Below are 18,721 nucleotides of genomic sequence, written 5' to 3'. Positions count from 1 at the left end.
CTTACCCCAGCTGAGTGATCAGCCAGTTGTGTCAAATTGTTAGGCAAAGCCTGGGGTGGCATAATACATGCTTCAGCCCCTGGCAGGCCTTGGGTACACCAATGCCCTGGGTACCTAGTGTACACTGGTACAGGGGCTGACAGGGTGATCCACTTCCAATTGGTTATGCACCTAGGGTGCATAGTTTTAATTTAGTAGAGAGAACAGCAGGCTGAGATCCTGAATAGCAGGATCTCAGGCCAACTAAGTCGAAAAACCAGCTAGACACTAGGCAAAAATTTGGGGGTAACCATAGTCAGATATCCACCTTCCTACAGTAATAAATAAGATATCTTAATGATAGGCACTGGCATCATGATGGCGATTCTTGGCATATTGTGGGCACCCATTTGTATGCACTGCTCTTTGCATGCTAGTAAAGCTGTGGATAGCAGATTGAAGCAGTATTTGGCCGACTGAGGAACCTGAGGCCCCTTGCTGTATGCTTTGTTGAAGGTAACCCATGCCTCCCATTTCATGCTGTCATTTCTAACACATTTTCTGGCTTCGATTACCTTAAGTTTCCAGTCATTTAACATGTTTAAGAGGATATGACTTAGTTGGTGGTGATTTGGCAGAAACATACCATGATTTATTATGATCTGCCATATAATATATATTAATTTGTGGGAAAGAAATGTACCTGGAGCAGTACTGATTAGCTTTTTCAAACACATTTATGGACTCATTTACTTTATAAGATTTTTCCACGCTAAGATAGGCGATCCATTAGGCCCCTCATCATATTTATAAATGATTTTACAGAAGAGGTTATTTGCTTCCCTTTTTAAGTGCTACCATTCCTTCCGTCATTCATCGTTCACTCCTTTTTTTTAAATAAACAAATGTGATTGTTTTACAAACACCAATACAGTGCACACGAGTAGTCATTATCGCCAGTAGTACCAGATTACAGAAAAGTACAATATTCAGTCTTGCAGATCCAGACCATAATGTTCCCACCATTTCTCCCATATCTTCCCATGTCTTTGCGGGCAGCCCCTTGCAGTGCAGATAGGTTTTTCCTGCTGGGCGCACCAGTCCTTCTTCGCCCGCCACTCCACCCACCATTGAAGGAGCCTGCAAGGACTACCATTTTCAAGCAATGTCTCATTTAGCCACCAGTGTGACGACACCAATGAACATACTCTCTGCCCGAGTGTGACTAAGGACCTCTAGTAAGCCCAGCAAAGCCACCCTAGGGGGACGTTCAGAGGTCAGTCAAGCACATGTGAGAGAGTTCCATTTTTATCCTTCACCAGTATCGGACTATCACAGGACAAGTCTAGACCATGTAGTAAAAGACGGCAATGGGTGCAGTGTAGTGGAAGCAGGTGGCCTGGGAGCTTCTGTCAGTAGGGTGAAGCCTGGGGGGGGGGGGGTCATATAAGTTCAGTGAAGATAATTAAGCTGGACCAGTCTGAGATGAGCGAAAATGGCCAGTTATCTTGGGAGCCATCCTGGCTACATAGGCCTCTTCACAGGCTCTGTAGGTGCTAGGTCCAATGTAAAGGGGTGTGGTTGAATGTACCTCGAGGACAGATTTCAATTTCAGGCGCCTAATAGATGTCCGGAGATAGGTGAAAAAAGAAGTCTATACATGACTCAGTCTTGTGAACATTGAGGTGGGTGTATAGGACGCTGGGCTAACAGGTCCTCCATGCATCGCAGATTCCCAGTGAATCAACCTAGGCCACAAGTTGGCGGGCTCGAGAGCTGCGCCCTGGTCCATAGGGGCCAGTCGAGGCGATCTCCGAGTTATGCACTGTGTTGAAGTCTCCTCGAACTACTGTGGCACCCATTGGGAGGCCCGACAAGACAACGGTCAGGGAGCTCAGCATGGAGGTAGCTTTTGATTGGGGATGTAGACTGATGCGAAGTTGTGCTGTTTGCCCTCAAGTGAGCCTTCCTCTCCAATATATCTGCTGTTAAGGTCTGTTTGGGTAACAGTCACCCAGAGGGAAGCTCCTAAGGAGCAGGATGGTGAATCCCTGGAAGAAACCTGAATGATATATTTGGTCAGGCCGTTCACATTCCAGGACATAAGGTTAAAGCTTGTCATCTGGATTGTTTGATCATCATCGGGTAGGTAATGGTACCGGCAAATGGTGGGAAGGTGATGTAGCAGAAATAGTGGTGTCCATTAAGGAGTGTGTATCTGGTGCCACAATGAATCTAATTGTGGCTTCTCTGAGCTGGGTGCAATGTAGTAACTTGCTGGAACTAATATTTCCCCGAAATCCCCCCTTCCTATACTTCTAGCCCGAAGAATCTGTTGCCCTAAACTCAGCACTAACACAAACCATAGAGAACAAATGAAACGTAGGTATACGATAGGGACCTCCTTCTTTGCAGGATATCATGCCAAGTATTTTCTGTATTGTCTCTGTGTGATTCTTAGTTGACCCAGCTCCACTGATCAGTTGACCATCCTCCTCCCTAACTTGACTTTGTTCAGTTTGAGCTTTGGGATCCATAGGGTTGGCAACTCATTGACCCAAGGCCCCTCTATCGCCTCCAGTGACCCCCTGTTCCAATTTGGAGCCTGAAGAGGAAGAAATGGACATATCCGGACCTGAGGTCACCTGACATGACTGTTAAGTGCACCCTTTCCCAAGTTACCTCAGGCAGCAGCTTGGTTGCGCCGAGCACCGCAGCTGTCAGTCACAGGTTCCAGTAGATCAATATGCCAGGCGGAGGGGAAGCCGAGCCAAACACCACCCAGGTCTGTTAGACCCAAGCCCTCAACAGCGTTTGTGGCAAGGGGTATCTCGGTCCCACAAGACAACGATACTCATGATGTCTGCGTGCTGACTCACCTCCAGCACGGGCGCTCAGCTGTTCTCCCCCGGGGTCAGTCGTTCGCCAGTGGTACCTCCTCCGGGGCCCAGGGTCTTCAATTGCCACCTCTAGCTGAAGGAAGGGAGGGGCAGTTCCCTGCTCACCCTTTTTCAGGCACTACTGTCCCTTGTTAGCTTATGTCTGCAGGCCTCAGCTGACCAGGGTCCTATTGGCTCTGCCTGCACCCCCCCCCCCTCCCTCATTCCTGGGCCCGCCAACCCACCTGGGGAGGAGGCAGAGAGGGCTGCAAGTTGTCTATCCCCCTCCCAGGGATGCTGCAGGCGGATTGGCTCCTCCACCCACCGGTGTGTCGGCTCACATGCACTGGCCTGCTTCAAAGCCTGCCGCATTCCATTATAAACCAACTGACACTTATTTAACTACAGTCGCCTGAAACCCACAGTCTTTCGCTCATTTAGAGTCACTGGGTGAGTTCACTTATTACCCTTCTTACGGTTCTCTATTTTTCCCAAGGGAATCTCTGGCAACCCCTTATATGTCAACACTGAAACTCCTTTGTGACACTGAGTTGTGATGACCTTGTGAACATTTACAATGCTCTGCACGATTGTAGCTGTTGCTGGTGCCTTGTTTTCTGTTGTATTTACAGGACGAAAGTGGGAAGAGCTGCCCTTCTCAGATATTTGTAATGTTTGGTGTTCTTGCTTAGGGGACGACGTGAGCATTATTGCTTTTGGAGCCTTCGGTAAGCAGTGTGGGCCATCGGTGACTTCTGGCATCCTGTCTGCAGTGATTGATGTCAACAATGTACCTGTGATGCTTCAGTCAACATGTGCAGTTCACAGTGGCTCAAGTGGGGGACCACTCTTCAACACACGCACCGGAGAGCTGCTCGGTAATATGACTCCCCACCCTCCCCCTAATTTGTACTGGATAATTGTTGTATGGATGGTAGGTATGTCATGATGATCTATCTCTTGTCATGATGTGTTTTTGGAATGTGGAATGTTGGGGTGATTAATGGTAGAGAACTGGTGATGAAAGGATGCGTTTCGTTGTTCCTCACCTATGGGCTGTATTTAGACACTAGAAATATATATATATATATATATTTTTTTTATAAATCATTTTCTGCCTCATCTCATCTTTACAATGACGGCGAGTTGGTTCCAGTGTCTGCCCACTGTGAAGAAAGAATTGTTTAAAAAAAAAAAAATAGCGGTGAACGGAGTTGACAACCATTGAGGGAAAAGAGCTTGGGTGCCAAAAATTGAGTGTAGACATAGGTACACAACAGCCGGACTGCAGGTCGCGGTGTACTTTATTTACTTCGCTATTCATATGAAGGTACTTTAAAAGTATATACTTTAATGTGAATCCTTACCATTATTTGCCGTTGGTGACGTGCACGCTGTGTACAGGGTAAGCGCGAGACTCTGGTTGTGGCTTGCTGAAATCATTGCACGCGATTGAGGTGTGGCTCGCGGCAATTGTAATACGTCATGCGTCAGGCATTGGAGGTCCGCAAAGGCCATCACCTCTAGAAAGAATCACGTTTATGACGTTCTTTTATGGCCAATTTGGAGCAGTTTACTGTAGGCCTGTTGGCCTAGCAGCCCGGCCAGATTTCATTCATTCTACACTGTGGTTCTTTTGCAGCCAAATACTTTTTACCGCGTATCAGTGATATACACACTAGCATTCAATTCTGTGTGGTGTATTCATGCAAAGTGCAGCTTATCAACACTGTTTTAGGAGTATCGACGATCTGTGCAGCATTTCTTTTTCAGTGATGCGCACACTGGAGTCAGCCCAGGAGTTTTACATGTTTCCAGGCAACCACTGTCTTTGATTTGCTTTTCATTCTGCAGTGCTACCCTCAGTTGTCGGTGGTAAGCACACCTCCTTGCTCCTTGGTGACTTTTTATTACTTTATTTTACATCTGTGCTCTGCAATCTTGTTTATGTTTTACTAGTTATTTCAGAAAACAATATATTATAAGCATGAAGTATTGCCTTTTGCTATTAATTAAGTGTATTATTGTGGTGATTTACTTCACCACATTTTCTGACATGGGCAATTCACAAATGTTAATCCAACCATCCATATTTTTACCACTACTTGGAATACAAGTACTAATTTGGAAAAATGGTTCAAAACATATGAGCATTATTTAATAGCTATTGATGGCAAAGGGTTTTCTGCTGAAAGAAAGAAGGCATGCTGTTCAGTTTTCTGTTTACAGCAGCGATTGACATTTTTGAGAACTTTCCACCTATACCAGCCCCTGGTGCTCAAGGGGTCAGCTAGGATGTATTTAAGGCGGCCGTTGCAAGACTGGAGAAACAGTTTGTTGTTCGAGCGGCACAGCTTTCATAAAAGGAAGCAATTTGGTGAGGAATCGGTGAAAGAATACGTAGCTGCACTGAGAGTACTTGCAACCAATTGTGAATTTGGTTTAAATGTGGATAGTTGCATAAGGGATCAATTTTGTTTTTAATTGTGATTCTAAAAAAATCCAGGAGAGATTGTTGGCGTGTCGTAATCCTACATTAGCTGAGGTACAGGACATAGCCAAGGGAATAGAGAGATCTATTCGGTCTTCTCAAGTGTTGACTTTGGTGGAGGTTAACGATAGTGCTTCTATGTGGGTAGTTCAAACAGGGAAAGCATCTGTAAAATCTAGTGGTGTCAAAACGGTTAGACCCAGTTAAAAGTGTGGATCCAAAATACACCTGCCTAACAGTGTTGCTTGTGCTGCAATGAAAAGAAATTGCAACAAATGTTATAAATTTGGGCACTTCCAGAGTCTGTGTGCAAAGGTATGAAGATCGGGACAAACGTAACTGTGAACTCTTTGAGTGATGTGAGTGACAATATGGAGAATTTGGTTCTTACGTTGTATGATCCTCATGTATAATGTGACGTTAATAGTCTAGGCGTGGCCTTCAAAGCACCTTTGGGAGAAGGATGCATTGGGGAGGTTGTGTTGGAAGCAATGGCAGATTTGGGGTCCCAGATTGTGTCTGATGTTAGCGTTCAGGAAAAATGAGAGCGTGTGGAGTTGGATGATGCTTCAAAAGATCTCACAGCTTTTGCTACCTCATTTGGGGTATATAGATATTTAAGGATACTGTTTGGGCTGGCCTCAGCGGCCAGTGTTTTTCAGAAGCTGATTGATGTGTTGTTTCAGGACTTGAAGGGGGTGCAGGATTTTTAAGGTGACTTAGGGGCTTATTTTAGGTCTGGCAGTCCATGACTGCCAGACTTGCGAGGGCGCTGCGGTGGTGGTCTTCTGACTACCCTATTAGGACCAGGGCGGTTGGGCTGCCCTGGGACCACCCCAACAGCCAACGATCAGAAATCCCTGGAGGTGGCGCGGCGGTCTTGAGACCGTAATATACTTGGCGGGGCTGCTGTGGCCCCACCAAACATATTACGAGTTTCCTCACCGTCCCACTTTTCATGGCTGTGCGACTGCCGTGAAAAGTGTGGCGTGAGGAACCAAAGGGGACCCTATAGGGCTCCCTGGTTCCTCATGCCATGTGGATGCACACAGGGGGGCACAACTTGTGCCCCTCTATGTGAATGCTCACACATACCTGCACAGAATGCAGCAGTCCATGACGTGTAGGTACCTCCTTTGACGTTCCCATTGCGGTGTCTATTTCATAGGCATCGCCCTGGGACTGCCAAAGAACTGCCCGCCAGACAAGAGAAAACCCCTGATCTGGAAGGCGGCTTCTACGTGGCTTTGGCGGTGCAGGAGTGGGGCGGTCCCGCTCCCACACTGTCAAACTTATTACAAGGCCAGAGTCATCTTTGTCAAGACCAGCAAGGAACATGACAAGTTGTTGGATTCTGTTCTTGGTACACCGGAGACCAGAGGCATGACTGTCAGTAAGGAAAAGTGCACACTTTTAGTAAAGGAAATTGATTATTTAGCACATAGAATTTCGAGTTAGTGAATTTTCCCAAAGGCAGACTAAGTCGGTACATTGAACAATGCAATCAAACCGTACAATAAAGATTCTCTTAGGTCCCTTTTAGGACTAGGAGAGTATTATGGCAGATTTGTACATGGCTATGCTGTTGTTGTGGAGCCGTTAACACAATTTTTGAGGAAAGAAGTACCCCTTGTATGGACCAAGGAAGATTATGAGGCCTTTGTAAAGGTTAAAAGACTTACTGCGCAAGCCCCGGGTCTCAACACTTTTGATTCCAATGGTAAATTGCTTGTGACTGTTGATGCCAGTTCAAGTGGTTTCAGGTGCATTGTTTAGTGAGATGGTAGATGGCAGGGAAAGAGTAATCTCTTATATATCTAGAGCACGGACAGGAGCAGAACAGCACTTCAGCACTATTGAGAAAGAGATCTTGGCTTGTGTTTGGGCAGTGGCGAAATTTAAGAACTTTTTGTGGGGGAAGCCTTTTGTGTTGGTCACTGATCATAAGCCGTTGGTGTACATGATGGATTTGGTAAGGCCTGGTAAATCTTCTTCTAGACTAATAACACTTATTGCTAGATTACAGGAATAACATTTTGGAATACAACATATTTCTGGTGGGAAAAATATCACTGCCGACTGTCAAGGTTGCCATATAAGGATGAGAAGGAGGAGGAAGTCCTGGATCAGCATGAGTGTGTAGTAGCAGTAGTAGATGTTTTGAACCAATGCAGTGGCACCATTTCAGAGTCTGAGTGGGTAAAATTGTCTAAAGAGGATCAACAATTGGCTAAAGTTAAACAGTATGTTGTTAACGGGCAGCCACCGAATAGGAATCTTGATCCAGGAATACGGAGTTATGCTCAGGTGTCCAGTGTATTGAGTATAGACAACAACATCCGTGTTTGGCATGATCCTTTTGTTCCACCTTTGGATCTCAGAAACAGACTTATTGATGGACATACTGGTTTGTCTGGAACAAATAAATTGCCTAAGCAGCATTATTGTTGCCAGGCATGAATGCGAAAGTTGAAAGGTTTCTTGATGCTTGTATGGTTTCTATGTGTTCTGATAAACATTGGAAAGTGTCTTGTGAACCGGTAAATTTAGACAACTGTCCACAAAAACCTTGGGAGTAGGTGTCTTATTGTTTTTCGATTTTTCTGGTCCTTATGATGTACTCGTAAGACAAAATGAATTCTTGATAGCTCTGATAGACAACATGTTGAAGTATACTTTTGTTGAAAACTCTAATATGGATGAGGTAATCAAGTTTTGGAAACAATCTTTCAAATTGAAGGTTTTCCTAAAGTGCTAATGTCTGATAATGGGGTAGAATTCGTGTCATCTAAAAAGTTTCTATAGTTTAAAAAATATGGACCCTTATATTGTACCAAAGCCTACGGTCAGGTGGAAGGGGCAAACAGATTTATTAAAGATTGTCTTCTGGCTACTCTAGATAATGGAAGGAATGTTTTAAACTTCTTGAAAGAAAAATTGTGACCCTGTGGCACCTGGTGAATCTCCTTATTTTTTGATGAGGGGAAGACAAATTTGTACCTTTTTACTCCAAATTCTGGTAGTTCCAGAGTTAACCAGAGCAATGAGAAGGTAGTGGAAAAAGTAAGAGAAAACTTGAGTGATGTACAATTTAAGGACAAGAGTTATCATGATAAAGTTCATAGAATCAAATCAAAACTTGGCAGTGCAGGTGATTGGGTGCATATTGCCAAACCTGTTTTGCAACACAAAGGCACATCTAAGTTTTCTGCACCTGTTGAAGTTGATAAGGTGACAAACAGTGCAGTTTTGCTACACAAAAGAGGTTGGTGGAACAAAAGTTCAGTAGTGGTTCTCAAACCCATAGAAGAAAAATTGTTTAAAGAGATGGTTGTGGACTATTCATTTTTGGATGATGTCAATGAGAAGGGCATAGCACTGTGTAGGTAATTTTTTTAATCAGCATTTTTATCAACTAGCAAGAGCCATGTGTTGGTGATTTGCAGAAAGTTATTAGAAGCGCCCCCAGCCAATGTGCATGACAATATTAACAAGCATTGGCATAGCTAATAGGTCTCGCCTTTGGGACATTATAAGTGATTAGCCATGCAGCACATTATCCATTACATTACATTATCCATTAAAGACTTCAAGGTTTGTGGTAAATCGTCTTATATATTGGCCTTATTACTACCAGGTATTCATTAAAGTCCTTTGGCAGTGTTGACATTTTGATGCCTATGCAAATTTGAGCAGGGATGGGAATTTTTAAGATGTGTGGCAATAAACTCTGTCCCAAAAGTTTCCCTAGGTAGATTTGGCACACAACAATACAGTGAAAAATGTGAATTGATTGAAGTCAAGACATGCAAAATTCTGTGCTAAAAGTTAAATTTCACTCATTTTTAAGAGGAAAACTTCGGCTATGAGGTATTTACTGAGTTTACCTGGCAAATATCAGAGCCGAGGACATTGATATTTACCGGTTATTATAAACACCTCAGTCCATTCTGTCCCACTTTTAATCAGAGCCCATTCCCTGGGGAAAAACAAGAATGTAGGCATTTTTACTTGTGCGACGACCCCCAGTGCAAGCATTTTGTAGTAGGTAAAGAATGTTGTATTTCGCCCTGTGATGCAGTTTTACCATGTGATGCAGTCTTCTCGTACCAGTGATGTCATAAAATTGCATCACATTAGCACTTTAACTGCAAAATTCATAATGCATGCAAACACTAAATAAATGAACTGCCGGTCAGTTGGGAAATTTGGTTCAAACCCTTTGAAACTTATCTGGGTGCAATTGGAGCTTCGAGATTTGCTTCTTCATTCATTGGGGTTTGAGGGAAGGTCCATATTCAAACATTTACCCAGTTTACCTCAACAGGAGGATGCTACTGAGTATCGGGTAACGGGACTCAAACTTAAGAACAGATTTGACAAGCAACCTAGCCTTATGGTTTTAAGGCATACGTTATTCAAAAGGAAACCATTTGAGGGGGAAAATGTTGATCAGAGACCAATTTGTATGTTATTTTAAGGACAAACAAATTAGGCAGAAATTATTGAGTAAGGGTAATCCAACATTGGAGGAGACCATTAAAGTAGGCAAGAGCAACGAGATTTAACAAGTCTCTTGGAAGGAGCTAGATGATAAACCACTGGAGGTTGTTACTGTGTTTGGAGGAGGTAAACTCTAACAGACGTTGTGACGCAACACTAGTTCTAGAGGTTCTAAACCCGCAAAGATTGAAAATTCAAATTCTTACAATGTGTTTCCGATGTTGAAATGCACCCCATGTCAAGGGGGAGCTGTCCGGCATCTAATATTATGTGCAACTATTGCAAAAAAAACCAGGACATTTTGCCAAGGTTTGTTTAAAGAAAAAATATTACAAGAAATATGTAGCGTCTGTGTTGGAGTCAGAGGATGAGTCGTACATTGAGATCATATCTGCAGTGGGTGATGAACAGGTGTATAATCAAGGTGGTGACAACCCCAATAATGAACCCAAGGTGGGTGACTGTAGAAAGGTGCCTCTTTTTGTATGGTTATCCCCTACATTTTACCTGATGGGATTTCAAACTGTAAGTGCACTGGGTCCCTTCTAACCAGGTTCCCAGTGCCAGGTCACTGGCACAACGACCGCTACAACTGTAAGTCCCTAGTAAGTTGTATACCTGTGCAGAGGGTCCTCTGGGGCTGCAGCACTGGTTGTGCCACCCCAGGTTCCCCTCACCAAGGTTATGCACTCTGACATTGCAGGCAGTATGTCTTGGTGCAGGAAGAGTCAACATGGCACACGACCCCGTGTGCCATACCTCCTATACACTGCATAAGCTATAGGTATGTCACCCCTACTGCAGGCCTTTAGCCCTAAGGCAGGGTGCACTATATCCTATGTGTGGGCATATCAGTATGAGCAGATATGCCCCTACAATGTCCAGTCTATTCTGTGATGTTGTATGTGAACAGGGAAGCCATTAAAGAGTACATGGGCTGGATACTTGTCAACTTGAGCTTCCTAGCTCCATGATGGCTTCACTGATTTCTAAGATGTTTGGTAACAAACGTCTTGTCTTAATAAATACTCACTGACGCCAGTGTTGGATGTATTAATACATTCACACAGGAGACCCTTTTAGAGGGTCCCCTGAAACTTAACCAAACACTAGTGGGGTCGCTGGCCGGTTTACACCAGCTTGCCACTACCAGACCTGTTTCTGACTTCTTGGGGTGAGAGCCAGTGCTCTCAGAGAACAGAAACAACACCTGCTCTGGGTGGGGGTGTTTCACACCTCTTCCAGGTCAGGATGGCCTTTCCGGGTGAGAAGCTTCAAAGACAATGCCGCCAGGAACCCACAGATAGTGGGGGAGGGCAAGCCCCACTTCCTGCTCCACTTTTGGCAAGAAAATTAGTTAAATGAGGAGGGTACCCCCTTAGCCTGCACCACCCGTAGGGCGGGGCAGGCGAGGTGAACCCATCTCCTGAAATTCCACCATCTTGAGATGGTGAGAAAACCTCCAATCATGGCTAGAGTTTCCCACAGGAAGTGATCACTAAAGGGTGTAGACACCCTAAAGGTAGATGGCCCATTGGGTAATACCTGTCTCCCCTTGTAACGCCCCTAAATTCAGTATTTAGATGGCTCCCTTAAACCTGAACCTCAGACTTATCAGACTAAAGAAGACCAGAACAAAGAAGACTCGCTGCATGAGAACTGAAGCCCTGCTGCAGAAGAAAAGGTGCCAAACCCTGCCAGCTGCTCCAAGGACTCAGCAATTGCTGCCTGTTGTTTCATCCTGAACCTGCAAGGACTCCAAGAACCCCGGAGCACCTAAGTCTTCAGGAAATCACTGAGAAGCTCCCTTGGAGTGAAGGTATCACTCCCATGCACCGATCCCTTGAAGTCCGGTTTGTCAACTTGCTGCTCTTCAACGCAGCATCAAAACAAGAAGAGGTACAATAGCTCCGAAGAGTCAGATCTGCCTCTCCTCCAAGTTTGGAGGCACAAGGACCTACCGGAGCCGCGGCGTACCAATACCCAGGGTACCTACCCCGAATGGTATAAACCAAGAAGAAGAGTCCACTCCGGACTCCCAAAGCACCAGAAGCAAGCACCCGTCGAGGGACCTCGAGACACCCGAGACCCACTTCTTGAGTGGCCCAGCTGTCCCCAGTTCACCTCTCCAAGTTGCCTACCCCTGACTGCGAGTACCCTAAAGACGCACAACGCCTGTCGGACCTGTTCACTCTGCACACTGCCTCACTGGGCCCAGAACTGATTAGCCAGCTCATCTCCTGTAGTCTCTAGGCCCTTGTGACCTCCTCTCTCTAAGGAGACCCACCGGACTTCCCTGTAAGTCCACCTGTGCTGAGCATTTTCAAGTGGCCTCCTTTGTCTTTGCACGCCAGTTTTGAAGAACCTCCACACTCTGCTCCCGCCCGATCCGGGATGCCCCTGAACTTCTCCTGCTGGAACTCTGGACCTCACATCGAACTAAAACTATAAGGTGAACTTTGTGAAAGCATTGCCTGATTTTATATGCATTTTTCCTCTTTTTCTTCATTGTTTCGTATAGGCATAATTGCTCACAAAAGTGATTTATTTTCCGAACTTTGAAAAATCATAGCTCTGAAAATACTTACCTTAGTTGTGTTATTTGTCTTAAAAATATGTAAAAATCGACTTTGTTGTTATAAATTGGTCCAGGATTTGTTCTCGAGTGTGTCTCTCCTTTATTGAATCAGGGAGTACAACTAATGCTTAGCCCTACCCTCTGATAAGCCTAACTACGCATCGACACTACCACAAAAAGAGCATTTAAAGGATCTGCTTTTACCTGTATGTACCAATTGAGGATTCTATGGACTCTCTGCACTGTTTACTTCTTTTTAGCACACTATATAGAGAGCCAGCTTCCTACAGTGACCCATCATGTTGTGTGGACCGTATAGATGAAGTGTGTGTTGGAGCTAACCCTCTTAAACTTTTAGTGGATTCAGGTGCTAGGTTTACCATGATAACGCAACAATTGTTAGTAGAGGCAAGGAGAGATAGAATGTTCTTACCGCCTGACCAGCTCAGTCTCATATGAGGGCCGTAAGTTTGAACTGTTGGGCTATATAGAGGAAGAGATGGTGTTCAAGGGAAGGAAGATCAGAGGCAAGATCTTTGTGGCAGTTAAGGGCCTCAATATTTTTGAGTGGCTCCACAAAGGACGTTTTTGGTATGATATTAAGTCCAGGTGCTAGAGAGCAGGTCCTAGTCATTGATTGTGATGATGTTGTCAAAAGTGGAAAGCAAATTGTCCCTCTGTGTTTAGTGATGTTTTGGGCAAAATGTGTGGTTTTACGCACAAGATCATGACTAAAGAGTGTGCGGTCCCTATAAAACACAAACTGAGGGGTGTGCTTTTTAGTGTAAGGAAAGATCTTGAAAGGGAACTCAGGAGTCTGGTTGACAAGGTCATCATTGAACCAACTGAATCCTCTTTGTGGCTTTCTCCCCTTTTGGTGGCTCGTAAGAGGTGTGGGCAGTTAAGAGTCTATGGACCTGAGGTCGTTGAATAAGGAAATCTGGGTTGACTGTCATCCATTGCCAAAGATAAATGATTTGTTTGCCAGCATAAGAGGGGCTAAAGTTTTTTATGAGCTTGCTTAGCCAGGGCCTAGCACCAGGTGGAATTGCATCCTGATTCACAGCCTCTCACTTCTTTTGTTTCACCTCTCAGTTCCTTTCAATACCGTTGCATGCCTTTTGACTCGACCTCTGCGGCCTCTGTATTTCAAAGAGTGATGTACAATTTGCTAAAAGAGAATGAAGGTGTCTTGGTGTTCAGGATGACGCAGTGAGATTGAATAATTAGGTCACATGATCGCAAAAGATGGGATCGGACCCAGGTCTGGCCTGGGGTTAGCCATTGGTAATGCCCCCCCCATATAAGACTCGTGTGAAGTCTCTGCTTGGTTTATGTGAGTATTACTCGAGATTAATTCCTGATGCAACCAAGGTGTGTCCTATTAGCAACTTACTAAAGAAAGTGATTCAAATTTGTGTGGTGTGAGGAGTGCATTGATGCTTTTGTGTAGATTAAGTTCATGTTGGGAGAAGCAAGTCTCTAAAGCTTTTTGATCCAGGTTTTCCATAAGAACTTCTAGCATGTTTGTGGGCCTTCAAGAAGTTTCAACCATATGTGTGGGGAAGAAGTTTAGTGTTGCAGACTGATCACAAGGCCCTAGTTAGTAGTCTGGGGAATGGGGTTAGCAAATGCTGTACCCCCAGGATTTTGCGAATGGGCACCAAGTTGTTACAGTATCAGTTTGATGTGACTCATATTCCGGGTGGCAAAAATGGGTCAGCTGACTTTCTTTCTCACTTTCCACTTAAGGGTGGTCAGTTGTTACAGCAGGTATGTGATCTGGTGAGGGAGGGATGGCCTACAGAGAAGGTTCTTTCTCCATTACTGCAACCTTGCTGTAAGGTTGAGAATGAAATATCCATTGAAGATGGTATGCTTTTACGGTCTGACAAGCTCATTCTACCTCATACTGTTAGGAACAGTAGTATCAGGAAAGTACATGATGGACTTCTAGGGTTGTCTCTTACCAAGCGCTGCATATGGGAGACCTTTTGGAGGCAAGGTATGGATTCAGAGGTTGATGAGGAGGTGAGGAATAGTTGTGTGTGGTGCTGCAGATAAAAGTCTTAAGGTAGTGACACCTACCCTGATACCAATTGAGTGTCCCAATGATCCTTGGGTCAAGTTAGGTATTGACGTCATGGAGCCCTATGGTTCCCTGCCGAGTGGTGCAGGGAACATCTTTGTACTTGTCGACTGCATCAAAATAGCTGTAGACCACATTTTTGAGGGAGCCCAATGCTAGAAGTGTTGTGTATTTTCTGAGATAAGTCTGCATGAGAGAAGTGTTCCCCAAGGTTTTGGTTTTGGACAATTCGCAATTCGTAAGTTGTGAATTGCAAGTGTTCCTTGAATTCTTTGGGATCGATCATCTGAAAAGTTCCCTATACCTCCCACAAACCAATTGTCTTGTGGAGAGGATGAATGTTTGGCGGGTGAGTGTGTTAAGTGGGTAAGGCTGGGGACCATGATGTTGCTAAGTCTTTGAGCAGCATGCTATGGTGCTACAGAACCACACCTCATTATTCCACCAAGGTGTCTCTATTTGAACTTTTGAGAGGGAGAAGGGCGAACACCAGTTTTAGAATCCGGGATGGATGGCAAAGTGGCTAAAATCAGACTCTGATGTAACTAAATTGATGTACTTAATGAAGGATAAGATGACCCTGGCACAGGAAAAACAAAACGTTTGTTACAACAGAAAAAAAGGTGTCAAGGTGGTTCCACTTGTGGTTGGGCACATGGTTTGGATTAAGTCTTCTGTATATGTCAATAAAGGAAAGAACAATTTGGAGAGTCGACCAGAGTGGAGAAGATAGGACATAACACTGTTCAGGTGTACATTGGTAGAATCTTGCCAATGTTGTGAAAAGCAGGGCGGGTCCTAGTTACATCTGTGTGAGGAAGAAAGCGGGCAAGGAACTGCTGACAACTGAGAACAGGGAAACTTCTGTATTGTCTAAGTGTGAGCTTCCAAGAAGGAGCACCAGAGTAATTGTCACTTCAGGCAGGTTCTGACTTAAACGGAATGCTTATGTTTAATATATTTTTTGTAGACTTCTTTTTTGTTGAAGTTTTGTTTTTCAACGTTTTTTTTTGTTTTGGGAAGAAGAGGAGATGTGTAGGAAAGTGTGTGACACAGGGTTTGGGCATGCTATCGTTCATTCTGTTTTGTAGAATTATGGAGCAAACATTCTGCATGTGTGTTCCCTTGTTGCTAAGTGTGCCCATGGAATGTCAATTGTATGGGGAATGTTATGGTCGAAATTACACTGTTGGCCAGAATATGTGTTGGTGTAGGTAACGCTAGCTGTGGGACCTTACAACGGTATATCCCAGGAAATAAACTTACCTGAAGAAACACTCTGCCTCCGGCGTCTTACTACACAAAAGCACAGATTGTATTGATGATACAGCCCCTCAGTCCACCTGTGGCTACATCATGAACGTGTGCGCTAATACAGGGCACAGCTGTGTGCCCGTTTTCATGGAATTACACTGCCTATGACGCATACATAAAACACAGGATTTCTCAAAGTTATGCCTGAGCTACAGACAACCACTGCTCACTGTTTCCGAACTGTGGCATCAGTAACTCATGCACTAACTCAGAGAAATTTGCAAATAAATACATGCGCTTTAGACACTGCGGTTGCAGAGAAACAGGCACACAGCTGTGTACATCCCACATGTTCACAGTGCTGCGCTGGCGGTAATTGCGTATGCAAAACTGTGCCCTAAGATGGACAGAAAAAGGTATAAAATCATTTTGTGCAATTTATCCATATTAATAAACTCATAGGTATTAACGGGGTGCCGAAACACGACAGATTCCTGGCACAAATGTTATATGAATTGAGTGTTTCATTGTCCATTAACACCGCACAGGTCGGAATAATTCTGTGTTTTGTCAGTGTTTGGACATGTGGAATAAAAAAATTCCCAGCTTTCATAATGGAAAGTTTCAATTCTATTAAGGATGCGGACGCGTGGCTTATGCTATTCTTTCTTCACTTCATTCAACAGCAGCCATTTAACAAACTTTAGTCAAAAACTACTACTTCCATGAACCCTTGGGAATGTAATTTAAAAAAACAATATCCAATTGGAGAACAGTCCCAAGTATCAGCCAATCAGCTTGCCACAATCCATAACACAGTCCATCATCTGTGTCCCCTCGTCCTTTTTCGTCGCTCAAATCCAGTTATTACACCAGACTGACATGTCCTGTTTACTCGTCTCCGTCCCTACAACAACGAGGGTAGTCTTATCAAGAGGGCACGGTTGGGTTACAACATACAGTCATCAAGACAGTTGAAGTAAATGCAATTATGAGTACATGCTGAAAGCGAGCATAATAACTTGTTACTGAAACGCAACAGACTAAATACTTACTAGTCACAGGGAGGGTCAGTCGGATCATAAATTCTGGGTGGGATAATCCTCGCCTTCAGGTCCTTAATAGGATTGAAACTTTCCGTTATGATAGCTAGGAAACTTTTAATTCTATGTCAGGACCGAAGGCGAAGGTTATGCTAGGTCAAAGGTTGCTCACGACCAAGTGAGCCATATCCAAAACTGTCTTGAAATCAAATCTCTTGAATGTAAAAACTGAAAACCAATCTGCAGCATTAAGAATATCCTCCAATTGAGCACCTAGTGTAAAAGCCTTCGATGCCAATGCTCCCCATGCAGAATGGGCTCCAAAAAGTCGCAGAACAATACCTGCCTCCTGCATCACCCACCGCACCCAACTTGCAATAGTGGGCGAAGACACCGCCTTATGCAGTTTCTTTAATGCAATGAGCAGCTGATGCTCGCCCGGAAGATGGAACTCTGCCTACATCTCCTCATATGCTTTGAGGCATTACAATACGCACAACTTGGGAGATTCGGGGAAGACCAGTAAGAATTCACTCTGGTACTACACTTCGTTCTCCTACAGTGTGTGATGTTCACCCCAGAGAGTGGAAAAGTGTGTCCTGTGATATCCAGGGCCTGCACAACCGAAACCCATCTATCGGAAATCAGACAAAGGAACATGGATATCTTAGCCAACAGCTCTGACCTGGACAAAAACCGGTTAGGTTGCCAGGACAAAAACAAGATTTGCACCTGATTGGCGTCCCAGAGAGCAGACTATCGAGGTTCTGGGAGAAGGGACAGTCCAATCCCCTGTATAAGTCGGCACACAAAGGGATGACCGAGCAGAAGGTATTGACAGAGCTATAAGCAAACCCATCCGAGGCCAGGAGTGTCCAAAAATTAAGAATCTGCACTACATCTGCTGCCACAGGATCGAAATTCCATTGCATGCCTTGGCCAAGAATTCCTCAGCCATGCTCGAAAGACCTAGGAACGACCATCGTTCCCTGTAATCTGCCACACCTTGAGCGATAGCGAGCCCTCTGGACTCAACGGGTGTGGGAGTTGATCCGCATTGGGCAGAAGCTCTGGAAAGAGGGGGAGAGGGATTGGAGAATCTCAAGAAAGTTCCAGAAGAACCTGAAACCAAACTTGAGATCTTCTAACAGAGTAATTAACACCACTTCCGCCCGTTGATGCCTAATCTGAGCGGATGCTCGTGTGATCATCGCGAACGGGGGAAAGGTATAACCCGTCTCCGGACTCCAATCCTGGAGAAATGCATCAGTGGCTGCTGCTAATGGGTCTGGCCTCCAGCTGACAAACCTTGGAAGCTGGTGATCCACAGGGAATCAAAGAGGTCCATCGATAATGGCCCCCACTGTTTTTGGAGGGCTGGAAACACTTGTGCACGGAGTTTCCGAAAATTGCGGGATTGGAAGTCCGCTACCAGATTCGCCTTACCAGGTAAATACTCTGCCATAACCAAGATCGGCCGGTCCAGGGGATACTGCCATAAACTGGTCGCAAGGTCAGATAGAGCTTCGGACCGGGTACCCCCAGATGATTGATGTACCGTACCGCTGATACATTGTCCATCTTGAGGAGCACACACGACTGGATGGAATCCTTGGTCCATCAGTGGACTGCAAAGGATCGGGCCAACAGCTCTAAACAATTGATATGTAATCTCTGTTCCTGACAAGACCCCAAACCGCCTGTGGGAAATTCGCCACATCTGACGTCCCAGCCTGACCTGCTGACATCGGATTCTGTGGCGATGCCCGGGCCAGAACTGAAGATCGTTCTCATGTTCCAGGCATCCATGTTGGCTAGCCACCAACGGAGCTCTTCCCGATCCTTCCCGGAAAGAGTCATCATCCAGAAATAGGTGAGACCATTGCATAAGTAAGCGGCTTTTAG

The 18,721-nt window shown here is 44.8% G+C and overlaps 1 protein-coding gene across 1 annotated transcript in view; it reads left to right on the top strand.

The window, feature by feature from the left end:
* Positions 1-18,721, top strand: part of TYSND1 (trypsin like peroxisomal matrix peptidase 1) — a 132,230-nt gene that overhangs the window by 97,191 nt on the left and 16,318 nt on the right. Inside the window, exon 4 of the mRNA XM_085603851.1 lies at positions 3,551-3,736. Coding sequence (XP_085459977.1) covers positions 3,551-3,736 — 186 coding nt within the window. The remainder of the gene's footprint in view (positions 1-3,550; positions 3,737-18,721) is intronic.

The sequence above is a fragment of the Triturus cristatus genome, chromosome 1_2 (assembly GCF_964204655.1).
Source record: "Triturus cristatus chromosome 1_2, aTriCri1.1, whole genome shotgun sequence".
NCBI lineage: Eukaryota > Metazoa > Chordata > Amphibia > Caudata > Salamandridae > Triturus > Triturus cristatus.
Note: the sequence above shows the minus strand (reverse complement) of the source record. Positions and strands in the feature narration are given on the sequence as shown.